Source organism: Macrotis lagotis, chromosome 5 (genome assembly GCF_037893015.1).
Source record: "Macrotis lagotis isolate mMagLag1 chromosome 5, bilby.v1.9.chrom.fasta, whole genome shotgun sequence".
In the NCBI taxonomy this organism is placed as follows: Eukaryota; Metazoa; Chordata; class Mammalia; order Peramelemorphia; family Peramelidae; genus Macrotis; species Macrotis lagotis.
In genome coordinates, this window is record NC_133662.1 from 273464708 (window position 1) to 273482309 (window position 17602).

Below are 17602 nucleotides of genomic sequence, written 5' to 3' on the forward strand. Positions count from 1 at the left end.
TCCTATCCTATTGAGGCCACTAAGAGCTTCTTTGGCTTCATTGCATTAGGGTCAGAAATGCGTTACTATAGCTGTGAGATAGCTATCTTTTTGGCTGATTATTTAACTCCAAAATTAGAATAACTTCTATTTCTATGAAGTTTTAGACTTTCATTCATGTGATTTCAGTTTTATTTCACTAGGACATGAATATGCAAGATCTGTCATGATTTTGTCAAAGTTCATACACAAAAAAGAGAAATGAAAACAGGAGCAGGTAAGACAGTATTACTTATCCTGGTTCTGAGGAAGGAGCACTGGCTTTGATGCTAGTTTTCCCTCTGACTGCCTGGATGATCCTGAACAAGTTTCTTCACAAGCAATATGAGGGCCCTCTGAGGGCCCTGTCAGCTCTACATCTTGAATTCCAAGAATCTTTTCTGAGACCGGAAAATGTCAGGAGACTGTCTTGCTGAGTCAGTGAAATGACCTTTCTTTGGCTGACACCAGTGTCACAGCCTTGGGCAGCTCTGAGCAAAGACTTGTGTCAGACTTTAAGGAAAGGATGCACTGATGGACTAGTGGAGACACTATTTTCAAGAACTCCCTGTCTGGGAGTTGGTCCCTCACTCACCTGGAAAGCTGCTCCCTGGAACTCTTCTCTCTGGCATCCAAGGAGCCTCCCCTTGCTCCAGCTGATGGATCACCTGGGGCTTAGACAAAGCCAGTCCTGATCAAAGGAAATGGAAGTCTTAGGTAAAGATGGAGACAAAACCAGTTCTAATCAAGCAGAGCTGCCCTTAGTCTCAACCCAGCAAAGATGAAATGAATACCAGAGGACATGGAAATTCAGGAGAAATTTTCCATCCTATCTTGGAATACACAAGGAGATGGCAAGAGACCATGGGTGTTCTAGTCAGAGATAACTCAGGGAATCTGACATTAGTCTGATGTTTCACTTCTGATCTATTAGTATCTGTCATCTCCTAACTCTGGGCTATAGGCCTAGACATTCCATCCAAGAAAGCCACAGATCCTGGCCTAGGCACAAAGCCTTATTCATATAAAACCCAAGCAGTACCCAGGTGATCAGAATATTTGGCAATAAGTCCCAGTAGAACTAACAGTGCACCAGTTCCACAAGTGCAGAATGAAGCAAAAGGTAAAGGGTCATTCTGGGCTGGTCACTCCCTCTATTGCTCCTTCCACTTGCTGGCTTTTGGAGACCTTTTTCTCCCTACTAATGATATGGCATCTGTGGTGTGATGGGACCAGTACTTCCTTCCTTGGTTTCCTGCTTTGGTGAGTGTGCAAGCCACCACACCCAGATGATGTACTGATTGGACTAAGGGCCTCATTCTGTCCTCACCTCATATCTGAACTGAAGGACACATTTAGGATAAAGTGCCCACAACACCTGACTATCCTTCCTAGTCTGAGTCTTAGTGCTCCATTCCACACAAAGCCTACTCTGATTGTTCCACTTAGGATCCTCACCCAGACCCCCCCCAAAAAAAATCAGTGATATTTTCTTAATTTTAAGAAACCAACATGTGGTTTATGGGACACACACCTGAAGCAGAAGATATGCAGAGAATTAAAATATAGGATTGGAACAGAAATCTATCATACTTCTGCGAAAGTACAAAAGGTAAATTGCATAAAATACAATAACAATCATGAAGCCCCTTGGTACAAGAAGAGGAGTACTTCCTGGTCTCTGAAGATCAAACAGTTGCCTTTTATCAAATAAGGACCTAAGACCCCTTTGGAGGCTGGGGAGGGGGAAGCAGAGTGAAGGAGAAACCATTCTCACCCAAGTAGAGCAGATTCTGGTAGGTCTCCAGCATCACGTCCCGGTACAGCTCTTTCTGAGAAGGGTCCAGGGAAGCCCACTGCTCCTGAGTGAAGACCACTGCCACATCTTGGAAGTTCACTGCCTCCTGAAACACCAAATGCCTTTGTTTGTGCTTGTCCAGGGACCAGCCCTCAAATGGACCTTAGGGTTTTAACCTCACTATAATACAAATCAAATGCTTATCAAGGATTTCATTTGTAACAGCTCCTAAAGCAATATGCAATGAAAGAATAATCACTAGGAGAGAAACAGCATAATGGTAGCGTGGTTAGATTGGAAGTCCAAGGTCCTAGGTTTAAATCCTGGTCATGCTACTTTCTGTTGGGTGACCTTGGACAAATCACCTCATTTCCCTGGTCTCAGTTCCTTTATCTACAAGATGAGGTGTTAATCACTATTTCAGCTCAAGAATTAGGATCCAGCATTGAGTGGTTCTCCTATTTCTACTTTTTGTTTTTTCAGTAAGGAGATCACCATTCAAGGGTCCAGGGGATCCAGACCCCACAAAAGATCTCCATGCACCCAGGTCAGAGAAGAACAACTTCTCTACACTGCCTCCATCTAGCCCAGGCATCCACAGAAGGTCTCCTTTCAGAGACTGTGGGAAAAGGGCCACAGGGAGAGCTAAGCCCAGAGCAGAGCCTTCAGGGTGGTTTCAGGGCTCCTGGCCTCAGAGAACACCCACTGGAACACTCCAGAACAAAGATCCCGAGACTGATCATTTACCAACAAGGCCCCAGTCCAGTGGAACAGAGAGCCCAGGCTTAAGATTACTGTAGAAGGTTCCAAAGAGTACCAGAGGCAGAAAGGCTCCAGTAAGAATTAGCTTAACTATTTTAAGAAGCAAATGGCCAAAGTCCTGTGCAAGAATATCCAAAGCCTAGTAGCAGGGACAAAGGGCCTACAACAGGGAAATGTCCCAGAAGAAAGAACCCCCAAGAAGAGAACTAGTCTCTTGAAGGAAGAACCTAGCTTGGCCCATTCTATTCAGGATCCAAGTGCAGTCCCACTTTTCCATGAGTAAAGCAAGGAAATACCTTTCCCCATGAGGAAATACCTTGGATGCAGAAAAATTCAGGGGCTAAACAAGAGCACTGTGATCTCTCAACAGCACTGGGAAAAGTCTGATTTTTTTTTTAAAGTACCCTTTTTTTTTTTTAAAGATACTGCTGGAGTATTTTTAAGACACAGCAAGAGTATTTGGAAGAAATTAATCAAGGGTTACAGAAATTACACAGGAAGGAAAAGGAATAAAAATTGATGATTAGGACAGATTGTAGAAAACCTCTCACAAAAACTGAATGCTTTTATAAAAATTACAATGAGCTAGACAAGAAAATGATTCAACAACATAATGAGATCCAAAAAAGAAAAAAGAAAGAAAATATATTGTAAAAACTGATTTGGTCTCCTTGATTACATTATTTGAATATTACATTTACAATATCTTTATTGATCAGCCATAGTCGGACACATTGTAATTTGTCTCAAACACAGTCTTTGATAATGAAGGATAAGAACCAACCAACCAACCATCTGAATATTGTGATCAAAAGAAAAAAACATAATTTGTTGTTGTTGTTTTTCAGTCATGTCCAATTCTTCATGACTCGTTTTGGGGTTTTCTAGGCTAAGACACATAAGTGATTTGCTATTTTCTTCTCCAGCTCATTTTATAAACAAAGAAACTGAGGCAAACAGGATTAAATGACCTGCCTAGGATCCTACAGCTAGTAAGTATCTGATGCTAGATTTGAACTCCGTTTCTCCCGACTCCAGCGTCAGCACTCTATCTACTGTTTAGCCTAGGTTTTTAGAAAATTTTAGTAAAACTGTCCAGAAGAGGAGCAAAGTAAAAATACAAAGAATTCCTAGTCACCTCTAGAAAGAATGAAAACTAGAAAAAATGAAAAGTCACCTCTAAAATGAAAACTCCCAGGAAAATTAGACAAAATAAAGAGCATCTAGATTAAAGGAGGAAAAAAATTCTAAGTAGTTAGATAGGAATTCAAATATCAAAGAATCACAACAAGGATTACATAAGACTTAGCAGCCACAGCTTAAAAGAAAGGAGAATTCAATGTTCTAAAAGGTAAGATATAAAGATTTATAACCAAGATTCTATTGAACAGAGTAGACTTTCAATAGAAGAGAGGATTTTCAAGTGTTTATGATGAAAATAAAAAAACCAGAACTGAGTAGCTATTTGGAAATGTAAATACGGGTACCATGAGAAACACAGAAAAGTTCACATATTTGTATACCAGAAAGGGAAGATGTGAGAATGAATTGTGAAAATGTATACAGAGTAGTGACAATTATCCTCTCAGAAGCTTAATAGTTTTAAGAATGATAGGGAAAGGGGCAGCTAGGTGGCGCAGTGGATAGAGCACCGGCCCTGGAGTCAGGAGTACCTGAGTTTAAATCCGACCTCAGACACTTAATAATGACCTAGCTGTGTGGCCTTGGGCAAGCCACTTAACCCCACTGCCTTGCAAAAAGAACTTAAAAAAAAAAAGAATGATAGGGAAAAGTTAAAACAAGAGAGTGTTGGTAGGTGGTTTTAATTATTTTAGAAAGAAAAAATAAAATGGATAGAGGATTACAATGATGAAAAAGAGGAAGAAGTAGATAAAAATTATTATTACATATTAAAATAAAAATGAACAGAATAGTCACAAAAAGGGGTAGGGGGAAGGACATTCTATGAATCAAAATATCATAACAGAATAGAGAAAAATTGAGTAAAATTACCACAACGGGTTCCTCAATGACTATTAAGTATGTACAATGGACTAGGCACAAGCATAGCAGAATCAAAAAGAAACAAAAGATAATGCCTAACCTCAAGAAGCTCACAATCTAAACAAAGAGACCACAAGCTGTTGGGAGCCAGGGTCTCTAAGCTGCTTGATACGGTTGCAGCAAGAAGACTCAAGGCAGTCACACCACCTGATGGAACATTTCCTTCTTCAATATATATAAATAGGGATTCCATGCATACCAATATTTATAGGTCTATTATTGATTGCAATACTTACTCACCCTAACAGTGAAATGACTATAAAGGAAGGATTTCAGAGGAAATTCCTTGAATAAAACAGATTGTAAACTCTGTCCAAATTTAACAGAACTGCCTCTCCCTGAGGCATACAAAAGGCCTCAACATTATGAAATCTCTGGAAAACCCAACCCTGAGAATTCCAAGGAGATGTCAGAATATATACAGGGAAAACAGATACAAGATGGGTCAGATAGAATTCCAGGGAAATTAACAGTTTTGCCCCCTTTACTATACACAGGAATATATGAAAAAGATGGTGAGAAAATAGTATAGGTGACCTATATGTGAAATCTAACAGCCTTAGTTTCATGGAAAAGAATAAAAAAGTCACAGAAACCGTGGTTTCTAACAAGGCCTGAAAGAAAAATTGGTTATTGTAAGAGTTAACGGATGGGTGGACAAGCATAAAGACCCTCACTATAGATTGTTAAGGGAGTGTATCGAAAAACATTACTTACACAGAAAATATAAAAAACTTTCCATTAAAAGAGTTACTTAATTAATAACTTTAAATGCATTAATTATACAATGTAGTAATAAACAAGGTAACAGATTGGTTGAGGTCATCATAGTCTGAGTAGGGATAAAAAGATCAATTAACTATATGATTATTAATTAAACTTGTAATCACATGATTAAACTTGTAACCACATGAACTATATGATTGATAATGAAAATTGTACACTTTTGTAACCAAGGAAATGATCTTAGCTTGTTTGCTTGATGCATACATGATTCTGAGACTATAAAAATAAACCCAAGCAGCTGACAGTCAACCTGCTCCTGCCTTTACCCCTGTGCTGACTCAACTCATTTCACCGACTCTATCCCTCCTGTCAGGTTCCAAGGACTCCGTGGAGGCTGGACCCCCACAACAAGCAAAACTGTGTAAATAAGAAAAATAAAAAATAAATAGGAAATAAATAAGACAGAACAATAAAGTTTCTTGATGAAGTCAGGGAGGTCAGTATGTGAAGATAAGGAAGAAGGGCATTCCAAGCATGAGGGATGATGGCCAGAGAGAGTCTCCAGAGCCAAGCAATGGAGGGTCTCCTTTATGACACAGCCAGGAGGTCAGAATCATTGGGACAAAGTATGTATGTTTAAGATTATGGAGGGGGGTGGCTAGGTGATGCAGTAGATAGAGCACCCACCCTGGAGTCAGGAGTACCTCAGTTCAAATCCAGCCCCAAACACTTAATAACTGCCTAGCTGTGTGGCCTTGGGCAAGTCACTTAACCCCATTTGCCTTGCTAAAACCTAAAAAAAAAAAGATATAGATGGCTTTGAAGTTCCTACAGTTGGGAGCCACAGTTTACTGAGTAAGAGCTGACATGTCTGAACTATGCTTTAGAAAAATCACTCTGCTGAGTAAAGAGAGCATGGATTGGAGATGTGAGGCAGACCAACTGACCCCCATGCTATCTCAATGGTCCAGACATGATCAGAGGAGAAAAGGGGGTATATTAAGATGTTGCAAAGGAGAAATCAATAGACTTTGGCATCAATTTGGATTTGGGATAGTGGGGAACGGAAAGGAGAGTGAAGAATCCAGGATAAAGTTGTGCTACTGAATGAATGAGAGGAAGGTGCTGCCCTCTATATTAATAGAAAAGGTAGAAAGAAAGGGAGAGTATGGAGAAAGAAATGATTTGTTTTGGACATGTTGGGTTTAAGATGTCCATCGGACATCTAATTTGAGATGTCTGAAAGGTCAGTTGGAGATGCAAAAAAAATTTTTTTCAAGGCAAATGGGGTTAAGTGGCTTGCCCAAGGCCACACAGCTAGGTAATTATTAAGTGTCTGAGGCCAGATTTGAACCCAGGTACTCCTGACTCCAAGGCTGGTGCTTTATCCACTACACCACCTAGCCGCCCACTACGCCACCTAGCTGCCCACTACGCCACCTAGCCGCCCTGGAGATGCAAAATTGAAGGTCAGCAGAGACTAAGGAAGGATAAGTAGATTTGAGGACCCTTAGTTTAGAGATGGCAATTAAATCCATGAGAACTGATATCACCAAGTGAGGTAGGGCAGAGGGGAAAAAAGGATCCAGGGTAGAATCTGAAGGACTTCTGTGCTTAGGGATCTGTAGAAGGTTCTAGGAAAGGAGACTGAGAAGGATTGATCAGAGAGGAGAGGCTTGTCCTGAAAATTCAGAGAGGATATACTGAATATCAAGGAGGAGATAAATATGTATAAAAGCCCGCAGAGAGACCAAGAATAATTAGGATAGAAAATAGATCATTAGATTTGGCCAAAGAGATCACTGGTCACTGTGGAGAGAGCAAATATAATGTAATAAGGTCAAAAATCAGATTGTAAGGAGTAAAAAGAGAGTGAGAAGAAAGTGGAGACACCAATTTTAAATTTATTTATAAAAGGCCAAAAATTAGGACAATAGTAGGAAAGGATCATGTGGGGATTAAAACTGTCCCACCTACAATAAAAGAAACTGAGGCAGAGCTTTGAGTTGGTGACACTTTATTATAGGGTTCATGGTCCCCTCTAATTAAGTGAACCTCTGATCTTCCTCACAATCTGAGATGCCCCTTTCTTCTGGGACCCTATTTTTATAGGGTATCCAAATATGCTATATATTTGCTATCCAAATATGCAAAAAAAAATCTCACTAATTAATAGACCTTGCTCCTGAGATCCAAGAGTGACATATTAGAAGGGGGATCATAGATTGGTTGAAGCAAGGGGTATCTCCACTGACTAAGTAGTCTTAAGATATTCATAAGATGGCACAGGCTATCTGCAGTTCATAACTCCAGGGCCAAATAGGGACAGAATGGGGATGACAGAGGAAAAGATAGGAAGGAACTGGATCACTTGAGCAGGCAGAGGGGGAGTGAGGGGTAAGGACATCTCATTATGTGAGACAGGTGTGAAGGAGGAGAGAGTGGCAAAAGGCATCTGGATGACAGATGAGAAAGAGAAGAGGGAAATTATGGCAAATGGTCTCTATTTTTTTTCTGTAAAGTAGGAGGCAAGGATTTCAGCTGAGAGCAGGGAAGTGGGGCATGGGAGTTTTGAGGAGGGAAGAGAAGGTTTGGAAGAGCCATTGTGGAGAAGAGTAAGTTTATAAGAGAAGTATATTAGGATAGCATGGCAGCAGTGAGAGTCCACAGACTGTGAAACAGAATTTTCAGTGAACCCAATCACCAGTCAGTCTGATTTTCTCCATCTTTGTTCAGGCAACAAATTATGGGAGTGGTCCAAAGTTGAAGTTTGATTGAATATAATTGGTAATGGGATAGGGGATTAGGGATTCAAAAGGAGACAGTGTGGAGTAGGATTGGTTCACCAAGGGGATGAGAGAGAAAGAGTGATTCAGGTCAGGGAGATGGTATGGGAGATAATTGATGGACTGGAGGTATGGAAAGTTTTGTTAAAGGGGGATGTATAGGGTATGACCAAGATGGAAAGCTACTAGATTACGGTTAGGAAAGAGATTTCAGCATTCTTGACCATTGAAGTGGTATATTTGTGAGTAATGGCAAGCCTGAGTGTGACCATTTCTGTTCACATTTGTGGCTGAGAAGGAGCTAATGGGAAGGGAGTAGATTGAAGAACTGAATATTATGATTTTGAGGAAGGAGAATTTTTGCCAAAGTTCCCTACTATGAAGACAGTACTGAATTAAAGAAGGCAGAGAAGTAACCAGGAGCTCTGTAGACAACAGTTACAAGGATTTTTATTGGGGAGTAGAAATGAATGGGAGAGTGTACTGAGTGCTGGAGGTGGGGAGAAAACCTGGAAGTGATCATAGGATGTGAGGACTATCCCAATTCCTCTGCCTCATCCACTAAGCCAAGGGGAATGAGATGCAACGATTCTGGGAAGGGCGGCCAGAAAGGTGGTGGCATCAGAAGAAAATCAGGTTTCCATAACAGATGGAAGGAGAGGGAGAGGAAAATATTTAGGATGAAGGGAAGTTTGTTTCTTATGAAGCAGCCATTCCAGAAGGCACAGAATAAGAGGTAGGAGGCATTGACAGGGAACTGTGGGCTGAGTTAGGGTTAAGTAAATAGGTGATGAAGTATAGGTTGTGGGGGCTTAAATGATGACCATGGAATCATTGGGATGTGTAGGGTATGACCAAGTGTGACTGTGTTTATCATTAAAAGGAAGGCACCACTCCTCTTTCCAAAGGAGGCTGAAGACAAGTGCAGTAGGAGATGGTAGGTAAACAGTCAGACAGTCAAGATGGGAGGAACCATTTCCCCTCCACTTGGGGAGGAACAGGTATAGCTGGGGATGAAAATCCCATTCCCCATGGATTCTCTTCTTCCTCCTCTCCAACACAAAGTAGTATAGATCAAAGGGAAGGTGGCTCCTCTTTGTACTAGAAGTTCTCCACATCCTGGGGGGAGGGAAAATGGGGCCTAGTCCTCAGGGGGCTCCACATCTCACCAGGCCCCCTGCCACCTCACTTCAAGGGAGAGAAAATATGGCCAGAGAAGGAAAGAGAAGGAAGATGCTCCATCCATCCAGCTCCTCTCTCCACATGCACAGATCTCAGTATAAAAATAGATTAAACTCAAAAGGTAAATTGGAGTGAGTGGGGCAAGGGAGGAACAGAGAGAGGTCTAACAGAGGCTAGGTATGGGGCATAAGCCATCAAAATATAGAAAAGCAAAAATACTAAACACATCATTTATTAATCATAATAAATTTCTATTTATAAAAGGATGATTAAAGAAGGTTTTATAAGGAATTGGAGTCTAAATAATGGTAAAGAAGTGGCACATCAAAGACAAATGATAAAAATAACAGACAACCTATGGGAAATGGCTAAACATTCTGAGAGGAAATTTTATAACTATTCTTTCATTGACAGAAAGAAAGAAAAATCAAGGCCCCTAATTATATAACAAAGTAGAGACTCTCTCAGAATTAAAGAGTAGAATAATAAGATTAAAAACAAAAAGACAGACAGCAAGATGGCACAGGGGATAGAGCATTCATGAGTCAGGAAGATCTGAGTTCAAATCTAGCCAGAGACACTTAGTGTAGCTGTGGACTCTGGGCAAGACACTTAATCCCAAATACTTCACTCACACACACCCCCAAAATCACTGAATCAATAAAATTAGGAGCTAGTTTAAATAAAATACTAATAAAACAGATAAACCTGGTTTTTTAAAAAGAGGAAAACAAAATTGTTTATAACAAAAAATGAAAAAGGAGAACTCCTAACAACTAAAGAGAAAAGGGAATCATTTAAAACTGATAATTTAGAGGAATTAGATGAATACTCAATCAACAAGGCTGTGTGACCCTGGGCAAGTCATTTGACACTGAATTCCTCACATCCAGGGCCATCTCCAGTTGTCCTGATCCATATCTGGTCCACTGGACCCAGATGTTTCCATAGGAGAAAGAGGGGTGACTTAATTTAAAGGAGGAAGTACAAGAATTAAGAGGGGTTGGGGAATGTTTCCTATACTTGAGATTTAGTTGGAATACAGGGAGATCAGTATTCAGAATTGAGGAGAGAGGGATGTCTAGGTGGTGCAGTGGATAGAGCACCAGTCCTGGAGTCAGGAGTACCTGAGTTCAAATTCAGCCTCAGACATTTATTATCTAGCTATGTAGCTAGGTTTGGGCAAGCCACTTAACCCCATTGCCTTGCAAAAAAAACCCCCAAAAAACCCTAAAAAAAATTGAGGAGAGAAAAATGTTTCAAGTATGGGAGACAGCCAAGGATTATGCCTGAGCCATGAAAGATGGAAGATCTTGTTGGTGGAACAGCCAGAAGGCCAGGATCACTAAATAGAAGAAGCCATCACAGTGTGTGGTATAAGACTAGAAAGGGAGGAGGGGGCCAGGTTATGAAAGTTTTGAAGCTATTGAAGTATATTGAGTAGGCAGGATGACATGAATGAACCTGGGAAATCATTGGGAAAATCATTTTGATTTCAAGGCTATAAAATATTTCATATAAATCATCATTATTCCTGTATAAAACTAGCAAAATTCAGTAAGCAGAGTTAGAAAGAGAAATTCTATTCAAAACAACTATAAAAGGTAAAAAAATAATAGGTTACACATTTTCCAAGATTAAAGAATCTATTAAACACTTTGTAGAAATAGACTTAAATCGGGGCGGCTAGGTGGCACAGTGGATAGAGCACAGACACTTATTATCTAGCTGTGTGGCCTTGGGCAAGTCACTTAACCCCATTGCCTTGCCAAAAAAAAATGAAAAGAAAAAAAGAAATAGACTTAAATCAGCAGATAAATTTTAATTATTCATGGGTGGGTCAAGTCAATATAACTTAAATGACAAAAAAGTCTAACAATTTACTTATTCAGTACTGTTCCAAACTCCCAAAAGAATGTTTTATAGATCTAGAAAAAAATAACAAAATTCCTATTGGAGGGGCGGCTAGGTGGTGCAGTGGATAAAGCACTGGCCCTGGAGTCAGGAGTACCTGGGTTCAAATCCGGTCTCAGACACTTAATATAATTACCTAGCTATGTGGCCTTGGGCAAGCCACTTAACCCCATTTGCCTTGCAAAAACCTTAAAAAAAAAAAAAGACAAAAACAAATAAAAAAAAACCAACCAAAATTCCTATTGGAGAAAAAAAGGTAAAAAATCTCAAGAGAAATAAAGGAAAAATGGGAAGAAAAGATGAAACTATCAGAATCAAATCTGAAACTATATTATAAAGTAGGGGCAGGGACCCTTACGACTGCAGGCCTTACTGCTCTGGTACTGTCAAGGTCACCACAAGCAGAACTTGTAATTCAATAAATCTAAGAGCTTTTATTGAGTGACTTAAAGATTTGATCAAATATAGCCTGTGAATGATATTACAAAATATCCAAATGGGCCTTAGCAGAAAAATTGTTCCCCCACAGCTACAAAGCAACAGTCATGAAAATGATTTAATACTTGTTTGTTTTGTGTGGTTTTTTTGGCAAGGCAGTGGGGTTAAAAGTGACTTGCTCAAGGTCACACAGCTAGGTGTATGAGGCTGGATTTGAACTCAGGTCCTCCTGACTTCAGGGCCAGTACTCTATCCACTGTGCCACCTAGCAGCCTCCATAAAAAGAGAGAGTGGAAAAGGGAAAGAGGGAGGGCAGGCGGGATGGAGGAAGGAAGGAAGGAAGACAGACAGACCGATCAGGTATACAATAGCAGGAGAAATTTAAACACAATAGAATAATAGTAGATAAACACAAAGACCCAATTACTGAGGAAAGAATTATTTGAAAAAACTTTCTGAAAAAACAAGATAGAAGTCTGAGGAAAAACAGATTTAGCCCATGATCTCACATCATACACCAAGCTAAACTCTAAATGGATACATGACTTAGATATAAAAAGTCACATTATAAATAATTCGAAGGAGCAATGAAAATCTTACTTTTTGAATCTATGGAAAGGGGAAGATTTATAACTAAGTAAGTGATAAAAAGATTGGCCAAATAAATCTAATATGGTAACAATTGGAAAGGAAACAGGTAATTGAGGGAAAAAATTGTTGCAACAAGTTTCTCCATTAAAGGTCTCACTTCTAAAATCATTTATTAGGATTTATTCAAATGGATTAAGATTAAGAGCCATTTCTCAATAAATTAAAAGGTTAGAGAATATAAAAAAAGTTTTTAAAGCAAGAAATTCAAACTACCAATAATGGTGAAACAGAGCTGTAACTCATTAATAATTTGAGAAATGCAAGTTAAAATAACTTTGAAGTTATTCCTTACACCTATCAAACTGCAAAGATGACAAAGAAGAAAGTGGCAAACACTGGAGGAGCTGTGGGAAAACAGGCTCACTAATGGCTATAGGTGAGAGCTGTCCAGAATGGTCCAGTCAACACTGGACAGCAATTGGGAAACATGCCCCAAAGGTACCAAACTGGATAGGTTGTTTACCCTGGCTCACTGCTACTGAGCCTAACCCCAAAGAAATCAAGAAGAGAAAATGAACTCTTACGTGCAAAAATACTGAAAGGAGTTCTTTTTGTGATAGTCAAAATTTGTTAATTAAGGGGCTTTGGGCAATAAATGGATGGAATGGAACTGCCACCTAGAAATGTAGGATAATATTATCATGCCAGGAGAAACAATGAAATGGATACTTTAGGAAGAAATTGGGAAGATCTCTATGAATTGAAGCAGTGTGAAGTCAGCAAAACTTGGAAAATATTTGTACTATAATATTTTAAAGGGAAAACATTTTTGAAAGAATCACTCTGAGTAAATTTCCCTTCAGCTGTTTTACAGCTTTTTTCCCCCCTAAGGAAGCATTAACCCTGCCAGCAGCCCCTCTCTTCCACCCCTTCAAGTTAGAACAGAATAGAGGCCCAGCTCCCTGGTCCCCATAAAAGGACACTCATCTCCCCTTTCTGGAGGCTCGTTATACCTCTCATCTCCCTCCAACTGATTAGAAAACTTACACAACACAAACACAAGGTAAAATTATTAAGCCTTTATTTATTCTTGGTCTCCTCTCATCTTGGCTTGGAATGGAGAGGACCTGGAGGCAGGAAGAAGTCCAGAGTTTGTTCTACCAAGAATCAAGAACTTCAAAGCTTGGAAGAGACACCAAAGACAAGAAGGAGCCCAGTTGCCATGTAAGAGGGTTCACTTGGAGGAGCAAGGTCTGAGTTCAAAGTTTGTGTTGCCTTACCTGATCTTTTGGAGGTCACCTGTATAATGAGGGAGCTGGACCAGATGATCTTGGAGGTCCCTGTCAAGGGGAGTTCTAGGTTCCAGAACTGAAATCCCTACAACTTCCCTAACAAGGGGTCAGCCAACTACAATGGAAGCCCCTCAGAGTTGGGGAACTCACTTAAAATCAATAGAGTTCAAGGTTTCTGGATGGTTCTGATTTCTGGGAGCTGTTTCCAAAACCAGACTTAGATGTTTTACTTTTTGGTGCCAAAAGAACCAGCTGCACCCTCTTCCACAGGATGGCCCTACAAATACTACCAATAATGATGAATAAAAAGCAGTGACTCAAATAATTTGGGAAATGCAAGTTAAAATAACTTTGCGATTATTCCTCACACCTATCAAACTGCAAAGATGACAAAAGAAGAAACTGGCAAATGCTGGAGGAGTTGTGCAAAAACAGGTTCACTAGTGGCTGTGGGTGGAGCTGTCCAGAACAGTCCAGTCAAACCTGGGCAGAAACTGGGAAGGATGCCCCAAAGGTACCAAACTGTGCATGCACTGCTGCTGAGCCTATCATGGCCTTTCCAAGTTTTGGCTTGTCCAGAAAAAGCATCCCTGCCTCCTTTGAACACTAGCCACCCAGCACAAGCCCCAAGCCTTTTCCTTTCCTGGTTTCTTCCACTGGACATTTGCCCAGCTATTCTACCCTTTGCTGAGCCCGGAACCTCACTGGTTTGGGGACTGATTCCCACCCTCAGTGCATTCCCCTTCCAGAGCACCCCACTCACCTACCCACCCATCCAAGAGCATCCAACCAGGGCACAGGGAAGGAGGTTCCCCCCATGTCTATGTCATGGGGACCAGTTGGGCTCCCAGGATGTCCATACCGTCCCTCATTCTGCTCACCTGAGAAGCCCACCATCTATGCAGGTCCTATGGGTCTTTCCCAACACCCCTTAAGTTATGTGGGCCATCACTTTCTGCTGCTGCCCTGGGTAACCCACAATTCTGAGGCTTAAGAATAAGGTATGTGACCACAATCACTGCTCCAAATACGTGTGTGTGTCAGCAGGAGGGGGGGGGGGGTCTTTGGAAGCAAAAAGAAGCCCAGAAAGGTTACTATGATGTTCAATTTAATGCACATTTACATAAACAAAGTACCTAACAGAAACGGGCTGTTTCAAGTAAATCCTTTTCCTTGTTTCTCCTCGTGTATTAGAATGTCTCTGAAGGGGGTAACAGTGGTCCTGGATTCAAATCCTAGACCTGCCCCTTACAATGACTAAGTCTTTGGGCCAGTTGCTTCCCAGTGCAGAGCCTCAGTTTCCCCTTCTGTAAAATGAGTGCTGGACTAGATGGCTGGGTTTTGTCCAGCGTTAGAGAGTTATTCTGGAAGCAGGAATCTCCCACTCACCTGGCGAGCCCCGGCCATCAGGAGCACGGGGGCCATTCCAGGGTCCAGAGCTCACTCCTCTTGGGGAAGGACAGAGAGGTGGGCAGGCAAAGCTGGGGAAGAAAAGGAAACCATAAGCGGGCTGTTCCTGCCTCGCAGAGGGGCGACGGAACCCCCCAAAGCCCTGTCCCCAGTTCTTGCACCGTCCACGCGCTGCCCCAGGAGCAGAGGCCGGCACGGCCCGGAGCCTCAGGTTCTGCCCCCGCGGGGGGCGGCTGGGGCTAAAGCCAGAGGCATCCAACCCTCCGCAAGGTGCTTGGCCGGCCTTAAAGCGCTGGAGCTGGCCATCGCTGTCCCCGGGACCACTGCCTCGGGGGAAAGGGGAGGGGGAGCAAGAGGGGGAGGGGAGGGGAGGAAGATGGGGAGGGGAGGGGGAGGGAGGAAGATGGGGAGGGGAGGGGAGGAGGAAGATGGGGAGGGGGAGGGGGAGAGATGGAAGATGGGGAGAAGGAGGGGGAGGGGAGGGGGAGGAGGAGGAAGATGGGGAGGGGAGGAGGAAGATGGGGAGGGGAGGGGGAGGAGGAGGAGAGGGAAGCGGGGGAAATAAGGAGGAGGAGGGGAGGGGCAGAAGGAGGAGGAGAGGAAGCGGGCGAGCAGGGGCTCCGGGCGGGGGGCGCGGACCCGAAGCCCCCCTCGACGCCCGAGGGGCCGACCCACGGAGGCGCAGGGGCAGTAGGAGGAAGCGGAAGTCACGTGGGAAAGCTTCCCAATCAGCGGCCGAGCGGCGCGAGCCCGGCCTCCGTTTCCACGGCAACACTTCCGCGGCTGAGGCCGAGGCTGCCAGCGCCGTGCTTTCTGGGAAATGTAGTCCCGAGGCGCCGCGTCTCTGCAGAGACCCGGGGCTGGACTAGGCCCGCGCCCCGAGCCCACTGCCCGGAAGCCGGGGGGGTCATCGGGGCTCCCCAAAGCAAGGCCTTAGGAAGCTAGACCTCGTCAGGGCCTCGGCGCCCTCCATCCGGCTCCAGCTGAGCCATTTTAAGGCCCGGGGAGAAAAGCCCTAAATCCCCCGCAGAAAGGTGGGGGCGGGCCCGGGGAGATGACGTCACCGCCCTGTGGTGGCCCCGGCCCCGGCAGCACCCCCTCCAGCCTGCAGAGCCCCCCCCTACTCTGTCAGACGACTCCCTCACCCTAACTCGGAGAAAAGTGCGACCCCCCAAAAGGAAGCGAAGGGCGCCCAGTGTCACGGCTGTGCCTTCGTGCCCCCCGGGGTTGTGGGGACCCCCTGCAGACGGACCGCCCGCTGGGATCGGGGGGCGCACCCCCCCGGGCACCCAGGGGGAGAAGAAGGCCGTTTCTGCTTGGAAGGAGCCCGGCCCACCCTGGCCCCGGGGCCCCCGACCGGCCGCCCCTTCCTCACCTCGCTGCCCGCTCATTCACAGACCACCGACAGCCGCGGTCGGGCCGGGGGCTTCTCCCTTCCTCTCTAGCCGGCCCAGGAGCCCCCAGGCTGGGGGAGAGGACGGGCAGACCCAGACAGACACAACACTTACCCAGGGCACTGAGCGGGGAGGGCACAAGGGGCATGTGAGGTGGCAAGCCAGAGCGAGCTAGCCGGAGGGCGCGCCCAGAGCCAAGGAGTGCAGGGTCTGGTTCCTGGAGAACGCTTTGGATTATTTGAGATCCTTGATGTCCTGTATCATTTCTGTTCCGTTAATGAATTAATGTTTATTTTTTTGTCTAGCCGCGCCGAGTGCTGTAGCCCTCCGTCTGCAAGTCAACTTTAGCAGTATCTTGATTTTTGCTCTGTTGGTGTAAAGAATATAGGGGTGTTTGGCTTCCACAAGGACCTGAAGGGAGACTTGTTAGTTTACATTACAAAGGCTGGGGTCTGCGCCCGCTAGCTGCCCCCCAATCTTGCATGAAGACCTCTTGTAAACTAGCCAGATTGAGCTAGCAGGCACTCCGCTTCCTGTGCCCTTCCTGGAGGAGCGGCTGCCCAGGACCAATACGGAAAACCAGGCGTCCTCAACTCACTTAGGCCCGGCTTTGTCCACGTCCCACCTCTGTCCTCCTGTCCGAGGCAGTGCAGAAGGCTCTCATCTGTTGCTTCTTGGGATACTTTCTAAGTTTGTTCTAGGCCTCCCTGGGAGCTGCGGCTCATTCCTTGGACACAACACGGTAGCGTGGACACCACTCCTTTGAATGAAAGGTCATTCACCGGAACAACTGGACTCTCCCTCTATATGGCTCCACGAAAACCGCATAGTTGATGAGGTTGTGCAGCTAGTGGCTCCCAGTCTATTGGCAGGATTCTATTGCCCTCCCAAATAGAGAGGGACAGATTCTGCTCCAAGCTGACACCCCATTTTTCTCAGTGTGTCCAGGGCCTTGTTGATAACATGGGTCTCTTCTGAAGTAGCTTCTGGCCCCAACCCACAATTTCCAGGAACAGGCAACTTTTGTCTCTCAGTTCTACAAGTCCCAGACCTTCCAGAGCTGTCGTGTAAGTGCTTTCTTCAGATGTCCCTCACAGAAGGACTGGAACACAACTGTCTCTTCGGACCCACGGTTCAGGACAGCAGTGCCATCGGCTTTCTCGGTTTTCATGATCACCTCTGGTTGAAGTCCCACAGACCTGAGTGGAATGGCTATGAGTATAGGGA

The 17602-nt window shown here is 43.9% G+C and overlaps 1 protein-coding gene across 2 annotated transcripts in view; it reads right to left on the reverse strand.

Moving 5' to 3' along the window:
* Positions 1 to 15645, reverse strand: part of LOC141489190 (uncharacterized) — a 30876-nt gene extending 15231 nt beyond the window's left edge. The window contains exons 1-4 of one of the 2 annotated variants that reach the window (XM_074189971.1): positions 15621 to 15645; positions 14961 to 15052; positions 1796 to 1922; positions 614 to 709 (exon numbers count right to left, since the gene is read on the reverse strand). In XM_074189971.1, the coding sequence (XP_074046072.1) occupies positions 614 to 709; positions 1796 to 1922; positions 14961 to 14996 (259 nt within the window). In that variant the 5' untranslated portion in view covers positions 14997 to 15052; positions 15621 to 15645. Of the gene's footprint in view, positions 1 to 613; positions 710 to 1795; positions 1923 to 14960; positions 15053 to 15142; positions 15326 to 15620 lie in introns of those variants that run through there. The other variant, XM_074189970.1, reaches the window with a different exon arrangement.
* Between the last annotated feature and the right edge of the window lie 1957 nt (positions 15646 to 17602).